The sequence below is a fragment of the Oncorhynchus mykiss genome, chromosome 19 (assembly GCF_013265735.2).
Source record: "Oncorhynchus mykiss isolate Arlee chromosome 19, USDA_OmykA_1.1, whole genome shotgun sequence".
Lineage (NCBI taxonomy): Eukaryota > Metazoa > Chordata > Actinopteri > Salmoniformes > Salmonidae > Oncorhynchus > Oncorhynchus mykiss.
In genome coordinates, this window is record NC_048583.1 from 27,121,773 (window position 1) to 27,149,576 (window position 27,804).

The 27,804-nt window shown below is 42.1% G+C and overlaps 2 protein-coding genes and 1 pseudogene across 10 annotated transcripts in view; 2 read left to right on the forward strand and 1 right to left on the reverse strand.

Moving 5' to 3' along the window:
• Nucleotides 1–8,883, forward strand: part of LOC110497587 (SAM and SH3 domain-containing protein 1) — a 90,395-nt gene extending 81,512 nt beyond the window's left edge. For 5 of the 8 annotated variants that reach the window (XM_021573773.2, XM_036954546.1, XM_021573775.2 and 2 more), the window contains 5 exons: nucleotides 3,374–3,524; nucleotides 3,719–3,850; nucleotides 6,934–7,910; nucleotides 8,297–8,428; nucleotides 8,555–8,869. In XM_021573773.2, the coding sequence (XP_021429448.2) occupies nucleotides 3,374–3,524; nucleotides 3,719–3,850; nucleotides 6,934–7,910; nucleotides 8,297–8,428; nucleotides 8,555–8,611 (1,449 nt within the window). In that variant the 3' untranslated portion in view covers nucleotides 8,612–8,869. Of the gene's footprint in view, nucleotides 1–3,373; nucleotides 3,525–3,718; nucleotides 3,851–6,933; nucleotides 7,911–8,296; nucleotides 8,429–8,554 lie in introns of all 8 variants that reach the window. The other 3 variants (XM_036954545.1, XM_021573772.2, XM_021573771.2) reach the window with 3 other exon arrangements.
• A 1,053-nt stretch (nucleotides 8,884–9,936) lies between these two features.
• On the reverse strand, nucleotides 9,937–17,685 carry LOC110498695 (annotated as a pseudogene).
• Nucleotides 17,686–19,617: 1,932 nt separating this feature from the next.
• On the forward strand, nucleotides 19,618–27,556 carry zbtb24 (zinc finger and BTB domain containing 24). Of its 2 annotated transcripts, none has more exons than XM_021573780.2 (9): nucleotides 19,618–20,967; nucleotides 21,109–21,453; nucleotides 23,163–23,862; nucleotides 24,062–24,229; nucleotides 24,422–24,589; nucleotides 24,673–24,754; nucleotides 25,040–25,292; nucleotides 25,487–25,744; nucleotides 26,069–27,556. In XM_021573780.2, the coding sequence occupies exons 2-9, from the start codon at nucleotides 21,157–21,159 to the stop codon at nucleotides 26,552–26,554; spliced, it is 2,412 nt and encodes an 803-aa protein (XP_021429455.2). In that variant the 5' UTR covers nucleotides 19,618–20,967; nucleotides 21,109–21,156; the 3' UTR covers nucleotides 26,555–27,556. The 2 variants fall into 2 exon arrangements, with proteins under 2 accessions (XP_021429455.2, XP_021429454.2); XM_021573779.2 differs by having other exon boundaries at nucleotides 19,618–20,493.
• The last annotated feature ends 248 nt before the right edge of the window (nucleotides 27,557–27,804 follow it).

A 27,804-nucleotide genomic window follows, 5' to 3' on the forward strand; every position in this document is an offset into this window, starting at 1 on the left:
CTGGGAATGTGATGAAAGAAATAACAGCTGAAAATTAATTCTCTCTACTATTATTCTGACATTTCACATTCTTAAAATAAAGTGGTGATCCTAACTGACCAAAGACAGGGAATTGTTACTAGGATTAAATGTCAGGAATTGTGAAAAACTTCCGACTTCAACTACAGTGCCTTGCGAAAGTATTCGGCCCCCTTGAACTTTGTGACCTTTTGCCACATTTCAGGCTTCAAACATAAATATATAAAACTGTATTTTTTTGTGAAGAATCAACAACAAGTGGGACACCATCATGAAGTGGAACGACATTTACTGGATATTTCAAACTTTTTTAACAAATCAAAAACGGAAAAATTGGGCGTGCAAAATTATTCAGCCCCCTTCATTTAATACTTTGTAGCTCCACCTTTTGCTGCGATTACAGCTGTAAGTCGCTTGGAGTAGGTCTCTATCAGTTTTGCACATCGAGAGACTGAAATGTTTTCCCATTCCTCCTTGCAAAACAGCTCGAGCTCAGTGAGGTTGGATGGAGAGCATTTGTGAACAGCAGTTTTCAGTTCTTTCCACAGATTCTCGATTGGATTCAGGTCTGGACTTTGACTTGGCCATTCTAACACCTGGATATGTTTATTTTTGAACCATTCCATTGTAGATTTTGCTTTATGTTTTGGATCATTGTCTTGTTGGAAGACAAATCTCCGTCCCAGTCTCAGGTCTTTTGCAGACTCCATCAGGTTTTCTTCCAGAATGGTCCTGTATTTGGCTCCATCCATCTTCCCATCAATTTTAACCATCTTCCCTGTCCCTGCTGAAGAAAAGCAGGCCCAAACCATGATGCTGCCACCACCATGTTTGACAGTGGGGATGGTGTGTTCAGCTGTGTTGCTTTTACGCCAAACATAACGTTTTGCATTGTTGCCAAAATGTTCCATTTTGGTTTCATCTGACCAGAGCACCTTCTTCCACATGTTTGGTGTGTCTCCCAGGTGGCTTGTGGCAAACTTTAAACGACACTTTTTATGGATATCTTTAAGAAATGGCTTTCTTCTTGCCACTCTTCCATAAAGGCCAGATTTGTGCAATATACGACTGATTGTTGTCCTATGGACAGAGTCTCCCACCTCAGCTGTAGAGCTCTGCAGTTCATCCAGAGTGATCATGGGCCTCTTGGCTGCATCTCTGATCAGTCTTCTCCTTGTATAAGCTGAAAGTTTAGAGAGACGGCCAGGTCTTGGTAGATTTGCAGTGGTCTGATACTCCTTCCATTTCAATATTATCGCTTGCACAGTGCTCCTTGGGATGTTTAAAGCTTGGGAAATATTTTTGTATCCAAATCCGGCTTTAAACTTCTTCACAACAGTATCTCGGACCTGCCTGGTGTGTTCCTTGTTCTTCATGATGCTCTCTGCGCTTTTAACGGACCTCTGAGACTATCACAGTGCAGGTGCATTTATACGGAGACTTGATTACACACAGGTGGATTGTATTTATCATCATTAGTCATTTAGGTCAACATTGGATCATTCAGAGATCCTCACTGAACTTCTGGAGAGAGTTTGCTGCACTGAAAGTAAAGGGGCTGAATAATTTTGCACGCCCAATTTTTCAGTTTTTGATTTGTTAAAAAAGTTTGAAATATCCAATAAATGTCGTTCCACTTCATGATTGTGTCCCACTTGTTGTGGATTCTTCACAAAAAAATACAGTTTTATATCTTTATGTTTGAAGCCTGAAATGTGGCAAAAGGTCGCAAAGTTCAAGGGGGCCGAATACTTTCGCAAGGCACTGTATGTGTGTGTTTATATGTACAGTGGGGAGAACAAGTATTTGATACAATGCTGATTTTGCAGGTTGTCCTACTTACAAAGCATGTAGAGGTCTGTAACAAAAATCGAGAAAATCACATTGTAGGATTTGTAAGTAATTAATTTGCATTTTATTGCATGACATAAGTATTTGATACATCAGAAAAGCAGAACTTAATATTTGGTACAGAAACCTTTGTTTGCAATTACAGAGATCATATGTTTCCTGTAGTTCTTGACCAGGTTTGCACACACTGCAGCAGGGATTTTGCCCACTCCTCCATACAGACCTTCTCCAGATCCTTCAGGTTTCGGGGTTGTCGCTGGGCAATATGGACTTTCAGCTCCCTCAAAAGATTTTCAATTGAGTTCAGGTCTGGAGACTGGCTAGGCCACTCCAGGACCTTGAGATGCTTCTTACGGAGCCACTTCTTAGTTGCCCTGGCTGTGTGTTTCGGGTCGTTGTCATGCTGGAAGACCCAGCCACGACCCATCTTCAATGCTCTTACTGAGTGAAGTAGGTTGTTGGCCAAGATCTCGCGATACATGGCCCCATCCATCCTCCCCTCAGTACGGTGCAGTCGTCCTGTCCCCTTTGCAGAAAAGCACGGTTGGTGTTCTTGGGGTTGTAGTCATCCTTCTTCTTCCTCCAAACACGGTGAGTGGAGTTTATACCGAAAAGCTCTATTTTTGTTTCATCAGACCACATGACCTTCTCCCATTCCTCCTCTGGATCATCCAGATGGTCATTGGCAAACTTCAGACGGGCCTGGACATGCGCTGGCTTGAGCAGGGGGACCTTGCGTGCGCTGCAGTATTTTAATCCATGACGGCGTAGTGTGTTACTAATGGTTTTCTTTGAGACTGTGGTCCCAGCTCTCTTCAGGTCATTGACCAGGTCCTACTGTGTAGTTCTGGGCTGATCCCTCACCTTCCTCATGATCATTGATGCCCCACGAGGTGAGATCTTGCATGGAGCCCTAGGCCGAGGGTGATTGACCGTCATCTTGAACTTGTTCCATTTTCTAATAATTGCGCCAACAGTTGATGCCTTTTCACCAAGCTGCTTGCCTATTGTCCTGTAGCCCATCCCAGCCTTGTGCAAGTCTACAATTGTATCCCTGATGTTCTTACACAGCTCTCTGGTCTTGGCCATTGTGGAGACGTTGGCGTCTCTTTGATTGAGTGTGTGGAGAGTAGTCTTTTATACAGGTAACGAGTTCAAACAGGTGCAGTTAATACAGGTAATGAGTGGAGAACAGGAGGGCTTCTTAAAGAAAAACTAACAAGTCTGTGAGAGCCGGAATTCTTACTGGTTGGTAGATGATCAAATACTTATGTCATGCAATAAAATGCAAATTAATTACTTAAAAATCATACTATGTGATTTTCTGGATTTTTGTTTTAGATTCCGCCTCTCACAGTTGAATTGTACCTATGATACAAAGCATGTAGGTCTGTAATTTCTAAGTAGGAAACACTGCCAATTTTGCAGGTTATCAAATATTTGTTCTCCCCACTGTATATGTGTTGACTACGTGACCAAAGCCTTCCCCTATACTTTGCCCTAGGAGCACCTGCCCACTTTCCTCTTCAATGGCTATGAGGACCTGGATACCTTTAAGCTTCTGGAAGAGGAGGATCTAGACGAGCTTGACATCGGAGACCCTCAGCACAGGGCTGTGCTGCTCACCGCTGTGGAGCTTCTGCAGGAGTACGACGGTTAGTACACACACTGATAGACACACAGGAACGCACACGCACATAGACACCAGAGGAGGCTGGTGGGAGGAGCTATAAGAGGACGGGCTTGTTGTAATGGCTGGAGTGGAATAAATGGAACGTTTTCAAACATGGAAACCACGTTTGACTCCGTTCCGTTGACGTCCCTCTGCTGGTTTTGTTGTACCCTACAGGTAGCAGCGACCCGGACCGTAGCAGCCAGACAGGGGGTTCTCAGGAGAAGCTGTTACTGGACCGCCGGGGCCTACTGGGGGACTCCCCACGAGACTCTGGCTGCTACGAGAGCAACGAGAATCTGGAGAACGGTAACGACAGCCTGACTCGACTCTGACTTTCCTCTTCTTCATCCTCTTCTTGCTGCCATGGGTCTTCTCCAACCACCTCATTCTCTATCTAAAGGCTTTGGGCTCCTGATTTTGGACTGATTTTGGATCAGTTTTGCCTTTCAGATCTTATGAATACGATTATACAGACAGCAGGGGGACCTGATCCTAGATCAGCACTCTTACGCAGAGCTTTTTGAATACAGGCACTGATCTTCTGACTCTTCATTTTTTTTTTTTGCAAAAATGTATTTTCCCTTCATTGAAAACGGGGGAGAACTAAACTGATGAGACGGTATCTATCGCTGCCTGTGTAGAAAAGACAGGGAGATGACAGCTAACTCTTATACACTCAATCAGTAACTAAATTCTTCTCAGAGACCTGTACTACTGTATGTGTTCTGTGGGGCTGTTTCTAGACCTATACGGGAAGAGTTCTGTCTTAGTATAATGCGTGATGGTGGTTTTGCATTTGCTAAAAATTGGTGACTGTTGAACCAAAGGTGTGACGATAAGCTGTAGTTTAAAAATGAAATACTTGTCAGTATGACTTACATATTTACTGTGAAAGCTTGCTTTATTTGATCACTAAACCATTCTTATTGTGGTTGTTTGCTTTGGGTTTTAGTCTTTAAAATAATGTATAACATGAAGAATGGTGCTGATTTTTGTAGGCTGTTGTGAATGTCAACAGCCTCTGTGGAGAGTTTGACGTCAAGAGTATTTTCCACACTTGTATATTTCTCTCTAGACTTTTGCTGTTTTTGTGTGTATATTTTTCTAGTTCAGAACCATATGTTGCACAATATTTTATGATGTGCTTAAATACAGACCTGCATTATGCAAATAATTTAAGATATACTAAATGGTTAAATTATACTTGGCAAAATGGTGATGCAAAATTTTTTGTTCAACAATAATTGTGGGCGCATCAAAATGCATAGTTGTGACTGAAACAAACTATTAAAATGTCTAAGATATGAGCTGTGTATTAGAGTTGAGGAAACCTTAAAATCTGTGTTAAATACAGCTCATTGCAATATTCCCATAGCACTTCTGATGCTAGGAGTAATAGTTTCTGAGATATACAGTGGGGAGAACAAGTATTTGATACACTGACGATTTTGCAGGTTTTCCTACTTACAAAGCATGTAGACGTCTGTAATTTTTATCATAGGTAAACTTCAACTGTGAGTGACGGAATCTAAAACAAAAATCGAGAAAATCACATTGTATGATTTTTAAGTAATTAATTTGCATTTTATTGCATGACATAAGTATTCGATACATCAGAAAAGCAGAACTTAATATTTGGTACAGAAACCTTTGTTTGCAATTACAGAGATCATACGTTTCCTGTAGTTCTTGACCAGGTGTGCACACACTGCAGCAGGGATTTTGGCCCACTCCTCCATACAGACCTTCTCCAGATCCTTCAGGTTTCGGGGTTGTCGCTGGGCAGTACGGACTTTCAGCTCCCTCCAAAGATTTTCTATTGGGTACAGGTCTGGAGACTGGCTAGGCCACTCCAGGACCTTGAGATGCTTCTTACAGAGCCACTCCTTAGTTGCCCTGGCTGTGTGTTTCAGCCCATTGTCATGCTGGAAGACCCAGCCACGACCCATCTTCAATGCTCTTACTGAGGGAAGGAGGTTGTTGGCCAAGATCTCGCAATACATGGCCCCATCCATCCTCCCCTCAATACAGTGGAGTCGTCCTGTCCCCTTTGTGGAAAAGCATCCCCAAAGAATGATGTTTCCACCTCGATGCTTCACGGTTGGGATGGTGTTCTTGGGGTTTGTACTCATCCTTCTTCTTCCTCCAAACACGGCGAGTGGAGTTTAGACCAAAAAGCTCTATTTTTGTCTCATCAGACCACATAACCTTCCCCATTCCTCCTCTGGATCATCCAGGTCATTGGCAAACTTCAGACGGGCCTGGACATGCGCTGGCTTGAGCAGGGGGACCTTGCGTGCGCTGCAGGATTTTAATCCATGACGGTGTAGTTTGTTACTAATGGTCTTCTTTGAGACTGTGGTCCCAGCTCTCTTCAGGTCATTGACCAGGTCCTGCCGTGTAGTTCTGGGCTGATCCCTCATCTTCCTCATGATCATTGATGCCCCACGAGGTGAGATCTTGCATGGAGCCCCAGAACGAGGGTGATTGATCATCATCTTGAACTTCTTCCATTTTCGAATAATTGCGCCAACAGTTGTTGCCTTCTCACCAAGCTGCTTGCCTATTGTCCTGTAGCCCATCCCAGCCTTGTGCAGGTCTACAATTTTATCCCTGATGTCCTTACACAGCTCCCTGGTCTTGGCCATTGTGGAGAGGTTGGCGTCTCTTTGATTGAGTGTGTGGACAGGTGTCTTTTATACAGGTAAAGAATTCAAACAGGTGCAGTTAATACAGGTAATGAGTGGAGAACAGGAGGGCTTCTTAAAGAAAAACTAACAAGTCTGTGAGAGACGGAATTCATACTGGTTGGTAGGTGATCAAATACTTATGTCATGCAATAAAATGAAAATGTATTACTTAAAAATCATACAATGTGATTTTCTGGATTTTCGTTTTAGAATCTGTCTCTCACAGTTGAAGTGTACCTATGATACAAATTACAGACCTCTACATGCATTGTAAGTCGGAAAACAAGCAAAAAATACTTGTTCTAGCACAAGTCCCAAATGGCACCCTTTTCCTTTTGACCAAGGCCCATAGTGCACTACATAGGTAATAGGGTGCCCATTGGGACATAACGACAGTCTTTGAGCAGTTCTGAAGTGTGCCACTGTCCGAGTGAGAGCCCGGGGATGGAATAAACTACTCAGTGGTGTACTAGACCGGCCTGTCTACCTGCTTATTTCTGCCTCCTCTCATTTCACTCACCATCAATTCCTACCGGACAACCATTGTATACCAGTCAACTTTCACAATTCAATAAATACTCTTCTTTTTTGATTTTCTGTTTCTCATGTATTTCTATTTTCCACTGGAAAGAGCTTCATATAATAAAGTAAGTAACAAATGATGTGCATTATGCACACACCTGTACCTGTTTGTTTCAGAAGGGAGGGGCAAAAAGACGTCTTCTTCCTTGAGTAGGTCCTCGTCTGGTTTTCAACCCAGTCACCTCCCATCCCCAGAGTCCACCGGCCTCCCCCTCACCCCGACCCACCCCAGCAAGACCACCTTACAGACCAGACCAGAGCACCAGTCCACTACCTTACCAGCCTCCATGACCAGCTGCAACCTTCTGAGCACAGGCTGGAGCCAGAGCCATCACAGTCACACCCACAGAGCCATGCCACTGAGAAGCTGGAGCTGTGGTAACCTGGGCTTGGCAGGTAAGCCTACTCCCACAGCCCTGGGGCCGCTGAGACCCTGCCTCCCGTTGGGGGAGCTTCACTCAGACCAGGGCCTCCACACCACTGATCTCCACACCCTGGAAGACATGAAGCCAGCTCATACCACCATGTCCAAGGCTAAGGGACAGGGCTACCCTACACAAGAGGAGGCCCTACAGCAGTTGTTGACACACTCTGAAGGATCTTTCCTGCCCTCACAACCACTGCTCACCTCACCTTGTAGTGTTCTGTCTGATACGTTCGAGTTGGACATGGGAGTTCCCAGGTTAACAGACCTCCTTCCATACACACACCTCAAAATATCTACCCCAGGACGTAGACCCAAGCATCGTTCAGCCAAGCCTTTACTGTCAAACCCATGTATTCCATCGTCACCCCCAGCAATGACCAGTGACAGTGGCAGTGCCTATAAACTCTTCTCTATAGATGGCGCCTCTTTAAAGGATGAAGTTATTACAGAGGCAACAACCCAACCGTGCAGCTCAGACCTGGCAACCCAAACCTGTATCTCGGACTGTGACCTGGCAGACTCTCCTCTCCAGTCTGAAGCTCACAGGACGCAGCCTGCTGGGGGAATGGAAACTATGCCTGTCAGGTCGGTCAACCTGGGACCCCTCCTGGAGGAAAGACTGGAGTCAGAGGGGATAAATCTGACAGCGGAGCCCTTCTCTGACAAGGTACGCCCTCACCACAATTATACAGTACTGGTAGTAGTACTATGGTAGTACTATGCTCATGCAGTACTAAGAAGTACTATGTGGGCTAAATAGCACTATGTTCACTAAGGATTAAGCAGCAGTACTATGCTCATACATTTCAATGTGTGTTAATGTAAGTACTGTGTTCAGTTACATAAGGTATCCACAGTGCTGTCGACATGCAAAAGGGTACACAACACATTCACTGGCTTCCTCACAAATGGCACCCTATTCCCTATATAGTGCACTACGTTTGGCCAGGGCCCAGTAGTGCACTATATAGGGAATAGGGTCTCATTTGGGACGGACCCACAATGTTGCCCCTTTAAGCCCAGTGTTTCACTCTGACCCATCTCCACCTGCAGTATGGTCGCTATGGAATCCCCCAGTCTCTGGTCCAGAGGTACGCCACTGACCTGAACCAGCCTCTAACAGAGACCATGTATGCCTTGGACCTGCTCAGACTCTCACAGCTCCGCAAGCAGCAGCGCATGGCAGTGAGTGACCTTTTACACTACTACAGTATTCATTTATTCCTTCTTTAGAACATTTTAAATAAGTTCAGAGTAGCATTATCTAATGACTATGCTCTAAATGGCTTTTCCTATCCTCCATACCCCCAGGTGTGTCAAAAGCCACAGACCCTAGCGCTTGGACTAACAGAAGTGACTGACAACTGACACAAATATAATTTACTGCAGCTTACTGAGTTTCCTATCAAGGTGTCATATCAAGTAATTTACCTTTTTTGATTTTAAACTATTATGAACATTTCTAAGCTATCATGTTAATAGTGTACATGAAATACTGTGACTGACTACTGATTTAATTCTTTTTTTCTTCATTTAAATATTTTATAAGTTTGAGTGCCATTAAAGCAATACAGAACATTTTCTTTCAATGTACCTTTTCTGGAAAGTTAAAATGTATTATAAAATCGGAGACATCTGAACACGTGTAGTCTTAACATTCTGTATACTCCCCTTGACCTAAGGGTCAAAAATGACCCGCCTTCACTAAACCCCTTTAATAAAGCAGCTTAATTGAATTTTAAACTTAAATCTATTTTGCATGAAGAAACAACCTGTCATTCATCACAAACTTTGAATATCTGGGGATTTCCCTCTTCACAATGCAGAAAGACTGCATTTAATCAGTGGACATCACTCGTTTTTATTACAACACACCCGTCATAATTAATTTTTTACTAAAGTAGAGGTTTATTATTATTATTATTATTATTATTATTGATAAAGGTACTGCATAGATGTTAACATAAACAATTTAGCAAGAGATGGCACTTGTATAGCCTAAGAAAGTAGCAGAAATGTGCAGAAAGTAGTTTTGAATGCATTTTATTGAAGGGAAACAATAGCAGTCGTGAACTTTTTTGGGTTAAAACAATACCAACTGAAATGTCAAGCCCCTGTGCCATACTATTCTACTGCAGCGATCATTGATTGCTTGTCTGAAATATCCTTCTCCCTGAGGGGTTTTGGCTATGTTTAAATAGCATAAGTGCTGTTCAGTAGAATCCAGAAATGCATTAATTCAATGTCATTAGTCTTGGTAGCTTCCAAAACATTCAAATGACTTCTAACACAATTTCACAGTAGAGATTCAATTCATCAAATCAATTGCATTTTATATCGAGCCGGCAAAATCTCAATTCTTGCATTCATTTAATTCATGTGGAATGGCAGGTATCGCTAATTGTGACCAAAAAGAGGTGCATACCGAATGAATAGGTCATATTGTTTCATGATTTATCTCTAGCAGAGCATCTGTTAACAGCCTGGTCCTAAAGGGCCTCTTAAGAAATCATTCACATTTTATTTCAAGACCGCTAAATCTCTGCTTTCTATTCATGAATTCATTGCTTTCTATTCATGAATTCATTGCTTTCTTTTCATTTATAGCAGCAGGTATCACTAATTGTTTTAACAGAAAATGGTGCAGAGTGAGTGATTTTATATTATTATATCCTGGTACCTGTGGTGCATAACTATGGCCCTGGCGGGCCTCTCATGGAGACACTTCCCGACCAGCACCCATGGCCATAGTTATGGACCACAGGTACCGGTCGGCTCCCAGGAGGACAAGCGCTCTCTCCACCTGGACATTCTTCCTACCCTGTCTCAGCCCCACAGATACCCCCAGGACCCTGGCCCTGCTCAAGGACGGCTCTAGCCTGCTTACAGCACTCCAGGATGCCCTTGCGGTCCCTTGGCTCCACCTTCAAGTGCCAGTCGTCCGCCTGCCTACGGTACCAAACAGTCGCACAAAGACATCAACTGTCTTTCCTCCAAAGAGCATACAGATTTAATTTGTAGTGAACATGTGGAAAGTTGTTATTGTTCCTAGTGGTAGAACCTGGGCATCCCCCTTTTCTATTTTTATCATCATGTCGTTTTGTTTATTTCAGAGTATTCCTCGTCATCATGTAAAGAGCATCTCATTTTATGATGCAATGATGCTTTCTAATAAAGTTGAACTGGACTTGCCTGGTGTGCCGCCCATCGTCACGCTGTGCATCCTTGGGTAGATGTAGAACTGCGCACTTCACCATTCCGGATGAAGTGTTGGAGCCAGGGGGCCTGGGCCTTTAAATCGAAGTTTGTCATATACAGCATAGTGTACACAGCACAATGAAATGCTTATTTACAAGCTCTCCTCTCAGGTATAAACACCTTCAGGACCTGTCCCCTAACAGGGTAGACCTGAGAGTCCCCTACTAAAGACTTGGCCCCCAGACTGGGGCAGTTGACAATGACATCATATCCCTGGCTGCTTAGTTCCTGGAGATTTTGCTTACTTTCTGCTTCACAACCAGGCATCCTGCTTTTCTACACCTAAAAGTCACAAAAGACAAAGATTTGTGTTTTAAATTCAAAGTCAAAGATTTGGAAACATAGAAAAGCGTGTCATCCATATTCAACTTCATGAAGTCCGTACAGTGCCTTCAGAAAGTATTCACACACCTTTACTTTTTCCACAATTCTTGTCTTACAGCCTGAATTCAAATGTAATTCAATTGAGATATTGTCACTGATCTACACACAATAATGTCACAATTGAATTTTGTGAGTACACCATTTGAGAAAATGTATAGAAAATGAAAAGCGCAAATGTCTTGAGTCAATAACTATTCAACCTCTTTGTTATGGCAAGCCAAAAGAAGTCCATGAGTGAAAATGTGCTTAACAAATTGCATAATAAGTTGCATGGACTCATTCCGCGTTCAATAATACCCCATCTCTCTACCACACACATGCAATTATCTCTAAGGTCCCGCAATCGAGTAGTGAATTTCAAGAACAGATTCCACTACAAAGAACAGGAAGGTTGTTCAATGCCTCGGGGGGGGGAGGGGGGGAGGAATCCTGTACAGAATTAAACTAAATCCAAAACATGCATCCTGTTGGCAACAAGGCACTTAAGTAATACTGCAAAAAAAAACGCTTTGTCCTGAATACAAAGCGTTATGTTTGAGGCAAATCCAACACAGCTCATCATATTTTCAAGTATGTTGATGGCTGCATAATGTTATGGCTATGCTTGTCACGGCAAGTACTAGGGATAAAAAATAAACGTAATACAGGTATAAGCACAGGCACAATCCTGAAGGGAAAATGGCTGTCTAGCAATGATCAACAATCAACTTGACAGAGATTGAAGAATTTATTTAAGAATGGGCAAATATTTAACATTTCAGATATGCAAAGCTCTTACAGATGTACCCAAAAAAGACTCTTCGCTTTAATTGCCGCCAAAGGTGCTCTATTTTTACAAAGTATTGACTCAGGGGAGTGAATACTTATGTAAATTTGATTTCTGTATTTAATTTTCCATACATTTACATTTCTAAAAACACGTTTTCACTTTGTCATTATGAAGTATTGTATGTACATGGGTGAGGGGGAAAAAAAAACATTTGTATCAATTTTTGAATTTCGATGAACATAGCAAAATGTGGAATAAGTGGAGTATGAATACTTTCTGAAGGTGCTGTACAGTATTCTTTACAATGTTTATGATAGCTGTTAATGGAACACGTGACGACAGTGCAGCATAGAAGTAAAACTATATAACCAATCCACTTTAGGGCTGGGATCTTTTTTAACCAGAAGGACTTCCGAATGAATGACTGCATGTTGAGAACTCAATGAACTGGGTTGGACAAATTATGTTCTTCGAAATGGCACCTTATTCACGATATATAGTGTACTCTTCTGCACTATTTTGTCTCTGGTCAAATAAGTAATAGGGTGTCATTTTGGACGCATCCATTCCCTCATGGTTGAGTATCATTACCCTGAGCTGAGCAACGCCCAAGCCTCTGATGCTTCTTCTGATTGGGCGATGGCAAGCAGGTGATCTATCGTCTTCTTGAATCAAATCAAATCAAAGATTATTGCTTGCATACACAGATTTGGAGATGTTATCGCAGGTGCAGCAAAATGCTTGTTTCCAACTCCAACAGTGCAGTAATACCTAGCAATAAAAATGTAAAACACAATCCTCAAACATACAGTACCGTTCAAAAGTTTGGGGTCACCTTTAAATGTCCTTGTTTTTTAAAGAAAAGCAATTTTTTTTGTCCATTTAAAACATCTAATTGATCAGAAATACAGTGTAGACATTGTTAATGTTGTAAATGAATATTGTAGCAGGAAACTGCAGATTTTTTATGGAATATCTACAGAGGCCCATTTTCAGCCACCATCACTCCTGTGTTCCAATGACACATTGTATTAGCTAATCCAGGTATATCCTTTTAAAAGGCTAATTGATCATTAGAAACCCCTTTTGCAACTATGTTAGCACAGCTGAAAACTGTTGTTCTGATTAAAGAAGCAATAAAACTGGCCTCTTTTAGACTAGTTGAGTATCTGGAACATCTGCATTTGTGGGTTTGATTATAGGCTCAAAATGGCCAGAAACACTGAAACTCGTCAATCTAGTCTTGTTCGCTTCCATGTGAGAAATTGCCAAGAAACTGAAGATCTCAAACTGGCCCTAACCAGAATAGAAAGAGGAGTGCTCACAACCGAGCAAGAGGACAACTACATTAGTGTCTAGTTTGAGAAACAGACGCCTCACAAGTCCTCAACTGGCAGCTTCATTAAATACTACCACCCAAAATACCAGTCTCAATGTCAACAGTGAAGAGGCAATTTCTCGCATGGAATAGCCTTGATTTCTCAGAACAAGAATAGACTGACGAGTTTTAGAAGAAAGTTATTTCGTTCGCTTTTCTTTCAAAAACAAGGACATTTCTAAGTGACCACAAACTTTTGAAAAGTAGTGTACATACATACACAAATAATGGTGTGTATGGACAGTATACGAATAGAAAAGGTACAGCAGTAGTTTTTTAGGATGAGCCATTACTAAAATACAGTATATAGAGTACATTCGGAAAGTATTCAGACCCGTTGACCTTTTTCCACAGTTTGTTACAGACTAATTCTAAAATGGATTGAAATGTCTTTTCCCTCATCAATCTACAAAGCCAAAACAGGTTTTTGGAAATGTTTGCAAGTGTTTAAAAAAACTGTAATATTACATTTACATGTGTATTCAGACCCTTTACTTTGTTGAAACACCTTTGGCAGAGATTACAGCCTCCTCTTCTTGGGAATGACCCTACAAGCTTGGCACACCTGTATTTGGGGAGTTTCTCCCATTCTTCTCTGCGGATCCTCTCAAGCACTGTTAGGTTGGATGGGGAGCGTCGCTGCACAGCTATTTTCAGGTCTCTCCAGAAATGTTCAATCAGGTTCAAATCCGGGCTCTGGCTGAGTCACTCAACGACATTCAGGGACTTGTCCAAAAGCCACTCCTGCGTTGTCTTGCCTGTGTGCTTAGGGTTGTTGTCCTGTTGGAAGGTCAACCTTTGCAACAGTCTGAGGTCCTGAACGCTCTGGAGCAGGTTTTCATCAATGATCTCTCTGTACTTTGCGCCGTTCATCTTTCCCTCGATCCTGACTAGTCTCCCAGTTCCTGCCGATGAAAAACATCCCCACAGCATGTTGCTGCCACCACCATGCTTAACTGTAGGGATGGTGCCAGGTTTCCTCAAGACATGACACTTTGCATTCAGGACAAAGAATTCAATCTTGGTTTCATCAGAACAGAGAATCTAGTTATTCATGGTGTCGTGCCTTTTTTTTTACTGAGGAGTGGCTTCTGTCTGACCACTCTACCATACAGGCCTGATTGGTGGAGTGCTGCAGAGATGGTTGTTCTTCTGGAAGGTTCTCCCATCTCCACAGAGGAACTCTAGAGCTCTGTCAGAATGTCCATTGGGTTCTCGGTACCTTCCTGACCAAGGCCCTTCTTCGCCGATTGCTCCATTTGGCTGTGCTCTAGGAAGAGCTCTAGGAAGAGTGTTGGTGGTTCCAAACTTCTTCCATTTAAGAATGATGGAGGCCACATTGTTCTTGGGGACCTTCAATGCTGCAGAAATGTTTTGGTACCCTTCCCCTTATCTAGACAGGTGTGTGCCTTTCCAAATCATGTTAAATCGATTGAATTTACCACAGGTGGACTCTGTAGAAACATCTCAAGGATGATCAATGGAAACCGGATGTACCTGAGCTAAATTTCGAGTCTCATAGCAAAGGTTCTGAATACTTATGTGAATAAGGTATTTCAGGTTTTTATATTTTTTAATAAATGTGCACATTTTTCTAAAAACCTGTTTTAACCTTGTTTTAGATGTAGATTGCTGAGGATTTTTTTTAAATTCATTTTAGAATAAGGTTGTAACGTAACAAAATGTGGAAAAAGCCAATGGGTCTGAATACTTTCCGAATGCACTGTTGGTATTTTTTGCATTTTATAGCATTTTAGCTATTTCAAAATCCGCAGCTACTCTTCCTGGGGTCCACACAAAATATAAAACATAATACAGAACATTAATAGAGAAGAACGGCTCAGTGACAGAACTACATTTTTGTTTTTAAAGGCACACACAACCTACATATCAATACATACAAACTAAATAGGTCAAATAGGGGAGAGGTGCTGTGATGTGTTGCTTTATCTGTTTTTTTTAACTAGGTTTGCTGTTTATTTGAGCAATATGAGATATAACGGAGTTCCATGCAATAATGGCTCTATTTAATACTATACGCTTTCTTGAATTTGTTCTGGATTTGGGGACTGTGAAAAGACCCCTGGTGGCATGTCTGGTGGGGTAGGTGTGTGTGTAAGTTGACTATGCAAACAATTTGGGATTTTCGACACTGTTTCTTACAAAAAGTGATGCAGTCAGTCTCTCAACTCTTAGCCAAGAGAGACTGGCATGCATAGTATTTATATCAGCACTCTTATTACAATATAGATAGAGCAAGACGTGCCCCTCTGTTCTGGGCCAGCTGCAGCTTAACTAGATCTTTCCTTGCAGCACTCAACCACACGACTGGACAATAATCAAGATAAGACAAAACTAGAGCCTGCAGAACTTGCTTTTTGGAGCGTGCTGTCAAAAAAGCAGAGCATCTATTTATTACGGCCAGACCTCTTCCCATCTTTACAACCATTGAATCTATAAATGTTCTGACCATAACAGTTTATAATCTAAGGTAACGCCAAGTAATTTAGTCTCCTCAACTTGTTCAACAGCCACGCCATTCATTACAAGATTCACCTGAGGCCTAGAACTTAGGGAATGATTTGTATCAAATACAATGCTCTTAGTTTTTCAGAACCAGTTTATTACTGGCCATCCATTCCAAAACAGAGGGTTTCAGTGACTTCATTAGCTGTGGTTGCTGATGCGTATATCTATTTGAATCATCAGCATACATGGACACACATGCTTTGTTTAATGCCAGTGGCAGGTCCTTGGTAAAAATATAAAAGAGTAGAGGGCATAGAGAGCTGCCCTGCGGTACACCACACTTTACATGTTTGACATTAGAGACGCTTCCATTAAAGAAAACCCTTTGAGTTATATTAGTTAGCTCTGAATCCACGATATGGCAGTGGTTGAAAAGCCATAACAAGATTTTTTCAACAACAGGTTATGGTTAATATTAAAGGCTGCCATGAAATCTAACAGTACAGCTCCCACAATCGTATTATCAATTTCTTTAAACCAATCATCAGTCATGTTGAGTGTCCTTCTCTATAAGCATGCTGTAAGTCTGTTGTTGATTTGTTTTCAGAGAAATAGCATTGTATTTGATCAAACACCATTTTTTCCAAACAGTTTTCTAAGAGCTGGCAGCAAGCTTATAGATCTGCTGTTAAAACCAGTAAAGGCCATTTTACCACTCTTGGTTAGGAATTCCTTTGGCTTTCTTCCAGGCCTGAGGACAAAGACTTTCCTCTAAACTCAGATTATACATGACAGGAGTGGCTATAGTGTCGGCTACCATCCGCAGTAGCTTTCCATTGAAGTTGTCAATGCCAGGAGGTTTGTCATTATTGATTTGATAACAATAATTTTCCACCTCTCCCACACTGACTTTACAAAATTCTATCGTGCAATGCTTCTCTTTCATTATTTGCTTTTTTATGCATGAATACGATGGTTCACTGTTCGTTGTTGGCATTTCCTGCCAACGTTGGCCCACTTTGCCAATGAAGTAATCATTAAAATAACTGGCAACATCAAATGGTTTTGTAATGAAAAAGCCATCTGATGCGATGAAAGTTGAATTTGTCTTTCTGCCCATAATTTCATTTGAAGTACTCCAAAGTTATTTTCCCATCATTCTTTATATCGTTAATCTTGGCTTCATAATACAGTTTATTCTTGTTTTTGTTGAGTTTAGTCACAATTTCTAAATGTTCAGTAAGTCAGCCAGTAAGATGTGCAGCCAGATGTATTAGTCACTCCTTTTGCCACATCTCTTTCAACCATACAGTTTTTTAAATTCCTCATCAATCCATGGAGCCTTAACAGTTCTAACAGTCAGTTTCTTAACAGGTGCATGTTTATCAATCATTGGAAGAAGGAATTTCATAAATTCATCAAGTGCAGTGTCTGGATGCTCCTTATTAATCACATCAAACCAACAAATATTTTTAACATCATCCACATACGAGTCACAGAAAAATAAGTTGTATGATCTCTTATATACTATTTTAGGCCCAGCTTTTGGAACTTTGGCTTTCCTGGATATTTCCTGGATCACTGCATCCAATGGGTACGGATACAGCTTTAGAACAAATTTCTACAGTATTAGTAAAAATGTGATTGACACATGTGGAGGATCTTGTTCCTGTAGTGTTTGTAACCATCCTGGTACGTTGATTAATAACCTGAACCAGATTACAGGCACTGGTTACAGTGAGAAGCTTTCCCTTGAGTGGACAGTTTGATGAAAACCAGTCAAAATTCAGGTCCAGAAAGTAGACCTCTGTTTACCTCACATACACTATCAAGCATTTCACACACATTGTTTAGATACTGACTGCCATCATTTGGTGGCCTATAGCAACACCCCAAAAGAAAAGGCTTTAGGCTTCAATAACACTCGACATAAGATGCAGTCAAAAGTTCAAGGGTTTTTCTTTATTTTTACAAGTTTTTGTTATGAAATCATGTAGTAACCAAAAAAGTGTTAAACAACAGTCTTTACAGTTGAACAGTCTTTACCACGGGAGCTTCCTGCTTAAGTTTCTGCCTATAGGTGGAGAAGAACCGAATGGAGGCGTGATTTGATTTGCAGAAGGGAGGGCGGGGGAGGCCCTTGTAGTTGTCCCGTAAGGGATAGTAGCAATGATTCAGGTCCATGTTACGCGTGAAGCACAGAGATGTGTTGAGAGAATTTCTGTCAGGGAGGGAGTTGTAATGGTCCCATCAACTGGGGATGATCTTTTCTGATTAATTTACTTTAGTTCATAGTGAATTAATTACTATAATTTACTTTAATCAACCTAGAGCAGTGACACATACAGTTGAAGTCGCAAGTTTACATACACTTAGGTTGGTGTCATTAAAACTTGTTTTTCAACCACTCCACAAATGTCTTGTTAACAAACTATAGTTTTGGCGAGTCGGTTAGGACATCTACTTTGTGCATGTGTAACCGATGTGAAATGGCTCGCTAGTTAGCGGTGGTGCGCGTTAATAGCGTTTCAATCGGTGACGTCACTCGCTCTGAGACCTTGAAGTAGTGGTTCCCCTTGCTCTGCAAGGGCTGTGGCTTTTGTGGAGCGATGGGTAACGATGCTTCGAGGGTGACTGTTGATGTGTGCAGAGGGTCCCTGGTTCGAGCCCAGGTTGGGGCGAGGAGAGGGACGGACTAAAGTTATACTGTTACACATGACAAGTCATTTTTCCAACAATTGTTTACAGACAGATTATTTCATTTAAAACTCACTGAATCACAATTCTAGTGGGTCAGAAGTTTACATACACTAAGTTGACTGTGCCTTTAAAAACCTTGGAAAATTGGGAGCAATTTACAAACGCCTGAAGGTACCACGTTCATCAGTACAAACAATAGTATGCAAGTATAAACACCATGGGACCACACAGCTGTCATACCGCTCAGGAAGGAGACGCGTTCTGTCTCCTAGAGATTAACGTATTTTGGTGCGAAAAGTGCAAATCAATCCCAGAACAGCAGCAAAGGACCTTGTGAAGATGCTGGAGGAAACGGGTACAAAAGTATCTATATCCACAGTAAAACTAGTCCTACATCAACATAACCTGAAAGGCCGCTCAGCAAAGAAGAAGCCACTGCTCCAAAACCACCATAAAAAATCCAGACTATGGTTTGCAACTGCACATGGAGACAAAGATCGAACTTTTTGAGAAATGTCCTCTGGTCTGATGAAACAAAAATAGAACTGTTTGGCCATAATGACCATCGTTATGTTTGGAGGAAAAGGGGGAGGCTTGCAAGCTGAAGAACACCATCCCTACTGTGAAGCACGGGGGTGGCAGCATAATGTTGTTGGGGTGCTTTTCTGCAGGAGGGACTGGTACACTTCACAAAATAGATGGCATCATGAGGCAAGAAAAATTGTTGATATATTGAAGCAACATCTCAAGACGTCAGTCAGGAAGCTAAAGTTTGGTCGCAAATGGGTCTTCCAAATGGACAATGACTCCAAGTGTAACGGATGTGAAACGGCTAGCTTAGTTGGTGGTGCGCGCTAAATAGCGGTTCAATCGGTGACGTCACTTACTTAGACCTTGAGGTAGTAGTTCCCCTTGCTCTGCAAGGGCCGCAGCTTTTGTGGAACGATGGGTAACGATGCTTCGAGGGGTGACTGTTGTTGATGTGTGCAGAGGGTCCCTGGTTCGCGCCCGGGTATGGGCGAGGGGACGGTCTAAAGTTATACTGTTACACAAGCATACTTCAAAGTTGTGGGAAAATGGCTTAAGGACAACAAAGTCAAGGTATTGGAGTGGCCATCACAAAGCCCTGACCTCAATCCTGAAAGAAAGAAATAAAAGCTGAAATAATTCTCTCTACTATTATTCTGACATTTCACATTCTTAAAATAAAGTGGTGATCCTAACTGACCTAAGACATGGAATTTTTAAATGTCAGGAATTGTTAACTGAGTTTAAATGTATTTGGCTAAGGTGTATGTAAACTTCTGACTTCAACTGTCGTTAGCCTGGTACACCTCTTATAGCATAGCAAAGTTCGATATCTTATTGTCTGCCCACTTCACATGAAGTGATCAGAAACCAATAAGTAATTGTTTATTTATTAAATGTGCAAAGACCTTTAGGTTATACATTAATGTGAGTATGATCAAATGAAAATCCATATCAAAACAATAGGTCAGTGTTCCAGACATCCCTATGTTGGCTAAAGGTTAAGGATAAGTGGGTTGGTTAAGATATAAAATATGCTATTTGTAAAACCACAGCCCCTCCACTTGACTCAATTAAGTGCACAACATTCAAATATTAATTTTAAAGCATGTTAATGTACAGATAAAACACTTATTTGCCCATAGTCTTATGATCCATAACATAACTTCTCCAGAAAATTGTTGACCTATCTGCAGGCTGTGCGAGGTTATCAACTCATGTATTACTCTGTATAATGAACACCCGAATCATTGCATAGAATTGCTGCTCTTATACGCCTCTGGTGGGACGCTCTGACAGTGCAGGGGGAAAGTCCTGAAAAGAAACCAGAGATCCTATTTTTAGTTTTGAAGCATTTATTTTGTTGATCCAAAAAATCTGTTAAATAACGCTAGGATACTGACCAATGATTTATATGTACATCATTGATACTGGAAGAAAGTCTCACAAGCTTTTTCCAGTTGACCTTTGTCAGACAACAGGCATAGAGTCTGGAGATCGATAAAGATTCGCCTCAACAACATGTGTAATAATCATGTGAAAGATTCGACCACGGAGGTATAATAATGACTATTTGACTCCCATTAACAAACGTTTTATTGATCCTGGCCATAGATATAACAACACCGTGGATAGATTAATGCAGTGAAAAATTATACCAACCAAAGCTTATAAAGATCGTGGATTCAAACTGCGAGAAACATGAAACACCCGTGAACAACCTCCACATCTCGCGATAATCTGAGTAACTGCGAAGAAGAGACGGTAAGGTCCTGAAAGCTTGATATCTTTTTTAAGGCATTGCAGTGTTTGCAGCAATCCTAGAAATGCTGAGAAAGTTTCTTCGTCTCTTTATTGAACATTGTTCTTTTGTTTAGATTTTGGGTTCCACTTGCAGTGCATTCATTGTGTATAATGTAGAAAGCTTTACATGGCGCCCGCCGGTGTTGTGTCGCTGTTTTGAAACGATGCAAAAATGTATGCGCACACTTCCCTGTGACTTAGTGACCAGTGATCGCTAAATTGCTCTGTCTTATGGCTCTTCAACAGTTCTTACTAAGGTTTCAAACAGCTGTTGATCGACAAAATGTATATGTGTGAAATATCGCAACAACAAAAAAGAGAGAAATATTTTCTATAGTGAGAGCCTGGAGCACTCATTGTTCTGTAGGCTGCAGTAGCAAATTCTGTGTCAAGTCAAGAGCCCTGAAAAGTTCAAATTAAATGGATGGGCTATAGGTACATTTCAAGCAGTCTCACAATTATGAAGTGTGAATTATAATGATCATGCCACAGCTTTGCGCCAATCAACATATTCCATACAATTTATTGCACTGTATTAGGCCTATTTCTTTCCAATTATGTTTCACTTTGTTGCAGGTGGTGAGGTTTGGTTAGAATCATACTTCACAATCCATCCTCAAGAAAATGTCTGAGAAGACCCTAATCACACCCACCTCCCACACAGCCATTCATTCAACAACACACAAGGATACCATCCTCTGCAAATTTGACAAGCTGAGAAAGCGAGAGCTTCTGTGTGACATCACCCTTATCGTAGAAGATGTGCACTTCAAAGCACATAAGGCCCTGTTGGCCGCCAGCAGTGACTACTTCTCCCTCATGTTCACTGCTGAGGAGCAGATCAGCCAGTCGACCTACAGGCTGGACGGCATGGCGGCGGAGACCTTTGGAGCTGTACTAGAGTTCATCTACAGTGCCCAGGTATCTATGGGTGGAAATGGGGGTAATGGAAACTGGGTTTCGTGGAGTGAAATTCCAGGGGAAAACCAAAATAATTTTGACATTTTACATCCAGTGGGAAGAAAAGTATGTGAACCCTTTAGAATGACCTGGATTTCTGCATAAATTGGTCATACAATTGGATCTGATCTTCATCTAAGTCATGACAATAGACAAACACAGTTTGCTTAAACTAATAACACACAAACAATTATAATTTTTCATGTCTTTATTGAACACGTGTAAATATTCACAGTGCAGGTTGGGAAAAGTATGTGAACCCTTTGATTTAATAACAGGTTGACCCTCCTTTGGCATTAACCTCAACCCAATGTTTTCTGTAGATCAGACCTGCACAACAGTCAGGAGGAATTTTGGACCATTCCTCTTTACAAAACTGTTTCAGTTCCACAATATTCTTGGGATGTCTGGTGTGAACCGCTCTTTTGAGGTCATGCCACAGCATCTCTATCGGGTTGAGGTCAGGGCCACTCCAGAAGGCACATTTTCTTCTGATCAAGCCATTCTGTTGTTGATTTACTTCTGTCTGTTGGGTTGTTGTCCTGTTGCATCCTCTAACTTCTGTTGAACTTCAATTGGCGAACAGATAGCCTTACATTTTCCTGCAAAAATGCCTTGATAATCTTGGGGATTTATTTTTCTGTCGATGATAGCATGCTGTCCAGGCCCTGAGGCAGCAATGCAGCCCCAAACCATGATGCTCCCTCCACCATACTTTACAGTTGGGATGAGGTTTTGATGTTGGTGTGCTGTGCCTTTTTTCTCCACACACAGAATATTTTGCCAGTAGCGCTGCGGAACATCCAGGTGCTCCTTTGCAAACTTCAGACGTGCAGTAATGTTTGTTTTGGACAGCAGTGGCTTCTTACATGGTGTCCTCCCATGAACACCATTCTTGTTTAGAGTTTTACGTATTGTAGACTTGTCAACAGAGATGTTAGCATCTTCCAGAGATTTCTGTAAGTCTTTAGCTGACACTCTAGGATTTTTCCTCACCTCATTGAGCATTCTGCGCTGTGCTCGTGCAGTCATCTTTGCAGGACAGCCACTCCTAGGGAGAATAGCAACAGCTGAAATTTCTCAATTTATAGGCAGTTTGTCTTACGGTGGACTGACTTTTAGAGATACTTTTGTAACCCTTTCCAGCTTTATACAAGGCAACAAATCTTAGGTCTTCTGTGATCTCTTTTGTTCGAGGCATGCTTCTTGTGAATAGCAAACTCAAATTTTGTGAGTTTTTTATGGGGCAGGGCAGCTCTAACCAAAATCTCCAATTTCGTCTCATTGATTCGACTCTAGGTTAGTTGACTCCTGACAATTAGCTTTTGGAGAAGTAATTAGCCTAGGGGTTCATATACTTTTTCCAACTTACACTGTGAATGTTTAAATTATGTATTCAATATAGACAAGAAAAATACAATAATTTGTGTATTATTAGTTTAAGCACACTGAGTTTGTCTATTGTTGTGACTTAGATGAAGATCAGATCAAATGTTATGTCAAATTTTAGCCGAATTCCAGGTAATTCCAAATGGTTCACATACTTTTTCTTGCCACTGTAAATGTGCATTTTTACATTGAAATCAAGGAGTGTGATCATTTTGACGTGCACTGAAAATTAAAGGATCTTGCATCCAAGAGTGATTTTTCTTCCATTTCTATCCCTGCAGGTATCTGTGGAGGAGAGTGTTACCGAGCAGCTACTAGACCTGGCCAGACTCCTAGAGGTTAGTGACCTTGTGAAAGCTCACGCGGACCATAACCTGAACATTACCTATCCAGGTGTAGAGGGGAGGGGCCTTAGTAACATCACCTGTCCTGGTTTCGAGGTGAGACCGAAAGTGAACACAGACAGCGGAGAAGGTAAAGGACTGGGAGAAGGGACATCGTCAGCGATGCAGCCGAAACGGAAAAGAGGTCGTCCCAGGAAGAATGAAGTGGACATGTCGGTGAAGCCGTTGGAAGAGTCCAATAAACAGGAAGTAAGAAGTGATATCATCAATATCCAGGATGCAGCCAATGAAAAACAGCAGGTTACAGTCGATGGTGTCACAGTAGACTGTGTAGACCCTGAAGAATGTCTGGTTGAGTCACATGATAAACTGGATTCTCCAATAAGAGACTCTGATGATGCAGACTATGATCCTAGATCAGCCCGTACTAGGCGGCAGAGTAAGAGGAAGATCAGACCGCCGGTGAAATTTAAGGGCTACAGGGTGGGTGACCGGGACGACACTACGTCTGAATGCAGAGAACCAGGGAAGAGGGGCAGGAAGAGAAAATACCCCAACACAGAGGCACGGTGTGAAGACTGTGGGAAAGTGTTCAAAAACCACCTGTTCTTAAAGATACATCAAAGGACTCATACAGGTGAGGCCTGGGACCTCTATTACTTCCATGATTGTTTTTATTGGCTAATTTCATTTCATTATAGACAGAATTACTAGAACACATTTATTTCTGACAAGTTCCTCACAGGCGAGGCTTGTGACTATATCCCTCCAATTAGATTAAAGCATATTATTTCATAGGCCTGAGTGATAATAATGTTTTAAAATGTTCCCACCAGGTGAAAAGCCTTTCAAGTGTTTTGCGTGTGGGAAGAGTTTCACACAGAAGCACACCCTCCTGGTTCACCAGCGGATGCACACTGGAGAGAAACCCTTCGTCTGTACCGTCTGCTCGAAAGCCCTGTCCACCAAACACTCACTAGTGGATCACATGAACTTACACACAGGTTGCCTACTTGACTGACTTCTAGCGAGTGATTAATGGTTTAGTGCGTTTCTTGGGGTATACAACTTCAATCAAAACGTATATAAAGTGTATCCCTTTTCAATTCGGCTTTCATATTCGGAATAACTCAAAAGTACGAGTTTTGCCTTTAATTAATTGTACTTGGACTCTTATTCTCTCTTTTAAATCCTAGAGGAGAAAACATTCAGCTGTGACAAATGTGAAAAGACGTTCAGCCAGAAGAGACAACTAAAGAGCCATCACAGGGTCCATACGGGTAAATCTTTACCAGAATGTGCGCACTGTCAACGTAGGTTCATGGATGCAGCTCAGCTGAAGAAGCACATGAGAACTCACACAGGTAGAGTGAGACGAGGTTTAACTTCTGCAAATTCTAGTGTGTTACTATGTAATAAGTTGTTGCTGTTGCTGATCTCGTGACAGGTGAGAAGCCTTTCACTTGTGAGATCTGTGGAAAGTGTTTTACAGCCAAGAGCACACTGCAGACGCACATCAGAATTCACAGGTGAGATATGACTCATACAAGGTTGAACTATTCCACCATGTCTTGTCATAGAAAGGATTTACACCAATCCTGAGAGATGGTGGGGAAAAAACACCCTTACCGCATGTTTATTTTATTTATTTCCATTCAAAAAATATGACGCAATTTATGTGCATGTGAGGATCACAAACTCAAAAGGGGCTTATAACGAATGTGTTCTACACACGAAGACTCCACAACAAACATGAATGAAAATGTGATCCAGTCCACATCCTTTTACCAGTGTGAACGTGTTTGTGTTTCCAGAGGAGAGAAGCCATATGTCTGCAACGTCTGCAACAAGTCATTCTCTGATGCCAGTGCCAGGCGCCGTCACGTCGCCTCCCATACCGGAAAGAAGCCATTCACCTGCTCCTTTTGCAACCTGTCCTTCGCTCGCCTGGACAACTTGAAGACCCACACCAAAACCCACAACAAGGAGAGCGTAGTCACCATCACCACCGAGGAGACCCAGTGCGGGGCTGGGGTGGTGGAAGAGGAGGCTGGGGCAACGGAGGAGGTAAGAGTTAGGACATTTGTTTTTTAGTGCCACACCACAATATTACAGTCTTAATTGACAATACAAATGACAGATTTCAAAACCACACTATGGTCCACTCAGAGCTTTGTGACACTGCAGGCAGTCATCGTAGGTAACCTTCGTGAAGTATGTCATTGATATCAGCTACAACACATGACATCATCTATACACAGGTACGGAGCATCCTACAGCTCCAGCAATACCAGCTACCTGGTCACCCAGAGCAGGAGATACAGCTGGTTGTGACTGGAGATGTGGATAATCTCAACAACCTCAACTTTGTGCCCAGTCACTGTGGGCATGATCAGGGCATCAGCATTATTACCACAACAGAGGGTGGGGTCTCTGAGGCGGCAGACCAGGTCCACTCCAGACTGACCCTCCTCACCCAGCCGTCAGGACACATGCAAAACGTGGCCTTGGTCACGCAGGTAAAGTGAGCCAATAATGGTATTTTCCCAAATGGCACCCTATTCCCTATACTGCACTACTATTGACTAGGGCCCGTCGGGAATAGGTTGCCATTTGGGACACAGACAATATATTGTACAGTCTCTTGCTTTTTTGGACACACCAGCCATCAGTACTCAGGTCAATGTGTGTTGATGTACAGGAGGTCTATGTATCTGTATTGTCCTATGCTTGTCCAATGCTGGGTTTCCCCTCTAGGGCTCAATAAAGGGCTAGGACCTTGTCCTTTTGGTTTTTTGAATGGCACGTTAAATCCAAATTATTATTATTATTTTTCAATTCAGGGCAGCGTGGACCATCACAACCAGCAGATCCAGACTATCAGCGTGCTGCAGGACGGACACATGACCAACGGGGTTGGGGTCGCAGGGCAGCCTGAACAGATGCATGTCATCACGCTATCCAAGGAGGACATGGAGCACCTTCAGGCCCACCATGGGCCGCCCCAGCCCCTGCACATAGCACCCAGGCCTGGCTCCCTCCCTGGCCCTGGCTCTGTACAGCAGCTCCACGTCATGCACCAGCAGCAGCAGCACCAGACCCTCTCTCAGCTGGCTGTGACCCAGGACCAGAGCACCATACTGGGGCAGATGAGCAGAGAGCAGCAGGGTCAGGCCCAGGCTATCCACATCAACAGCCAGAGCAGCCAGCCCATCTCAATCAGTCAGACCAGTGAACAGATCCCAAGCCACCATATCCAGGGCCAGACCTTCCAGATACAGGCTGGTACTGTCTCCTACCTCTACACCACCAGCCTAGCCCCGCCATAGGCCCGGCACAACTGACTGAAGGACTGGAGAATCAATCTGCCCTAACAGAACTGACTGAATGGGCGGGAACTGTCTCCTAGCTCTACACCACCAGTCTAGCCCAGCCATAGCCCTGATACATGGCCGTAGACGCCGCAAAGGAGTCAACAGCCATGTGTCAGGACCAGCCCAGCCATAGACTGTATGTGCACAGCAGAATTGACTGAGGAACCAGTCTGGCCCAACACATTTGACTTTGCCTTAGTTCACACTCAGGTTGGACAATGGATGTAAAAATGCATTTGTCACAATGGTTGTAAATTGAATTTAGTTAGCTATGCCAGGATATTGAAATGACACAGAGGTAGAGAAAATGTGATTCCAACTAGGTTATTCTGTGTGACACTGACATCTTCTGGCTGACGTGATGTAAAAGCTCTGAGCCAATAGCTATTCTTTCAGGCTACAATAAAAGGGTTATTTCGAAGCAGGTAAAAGCCATTATTTGCATGTCAAGTCACAATGTAATTTTTTTTTAAAATTTTTAAATGCATATTTATATTGTGAGGTGGAACAAATGTATTGTTTATATTATGAAGGTAACATACTGCCATTTGTGGTGCTGCAAGAGCAAGGCGAGAGTCGAAAGTATTGATGAGGCGAGGGATATTGTTGGTGTCTGCGTGCTACTGAAGTGCTGTGGCCCTGTGTGCTCTTTCGTTAGTTTTGTTTTTATTCATTTATTTCTGGTACCCTCCTACCTGCGAGGAATGAGGCCTGTGTGGTGTTGCACAGTTAAAATTGCAAACCCACATGCTGTAAGTCCTCTGCTCTACCTAAGTGTTTTAATGGGCTGCTTGTGGGTAATACTAATACAGAAATAACCATTGTACATGTATTTTTCTCCTCTTTACTGCTTTAAGGCTTTTTATGCCATTGTTTACCACTTCAGTGTCCTTAAATCTGTAGTTTTGAAGCATATAAAACATTTTGTTCCACTATTAAATATCACACAATACTTTACAAGGGTGTCTGTGATGATTCTTATGTTTGCTTGTCCACTATCTCTCCTGGTAAATTAAGTTTTATATGTATAATTTCACAACTTTTTTTTTTTAAAGGGTAGTTGACATTTACAGGTAATAGTCTATCCCAAAACGAATGACTGTTTCACATGTACAAAATAACAATACATTATCTTAGCAAATATTTAAAAAGACAACCTAAAATACTCAGTGGCTGACTCTATATTGAAAAACATTTTTAAAACA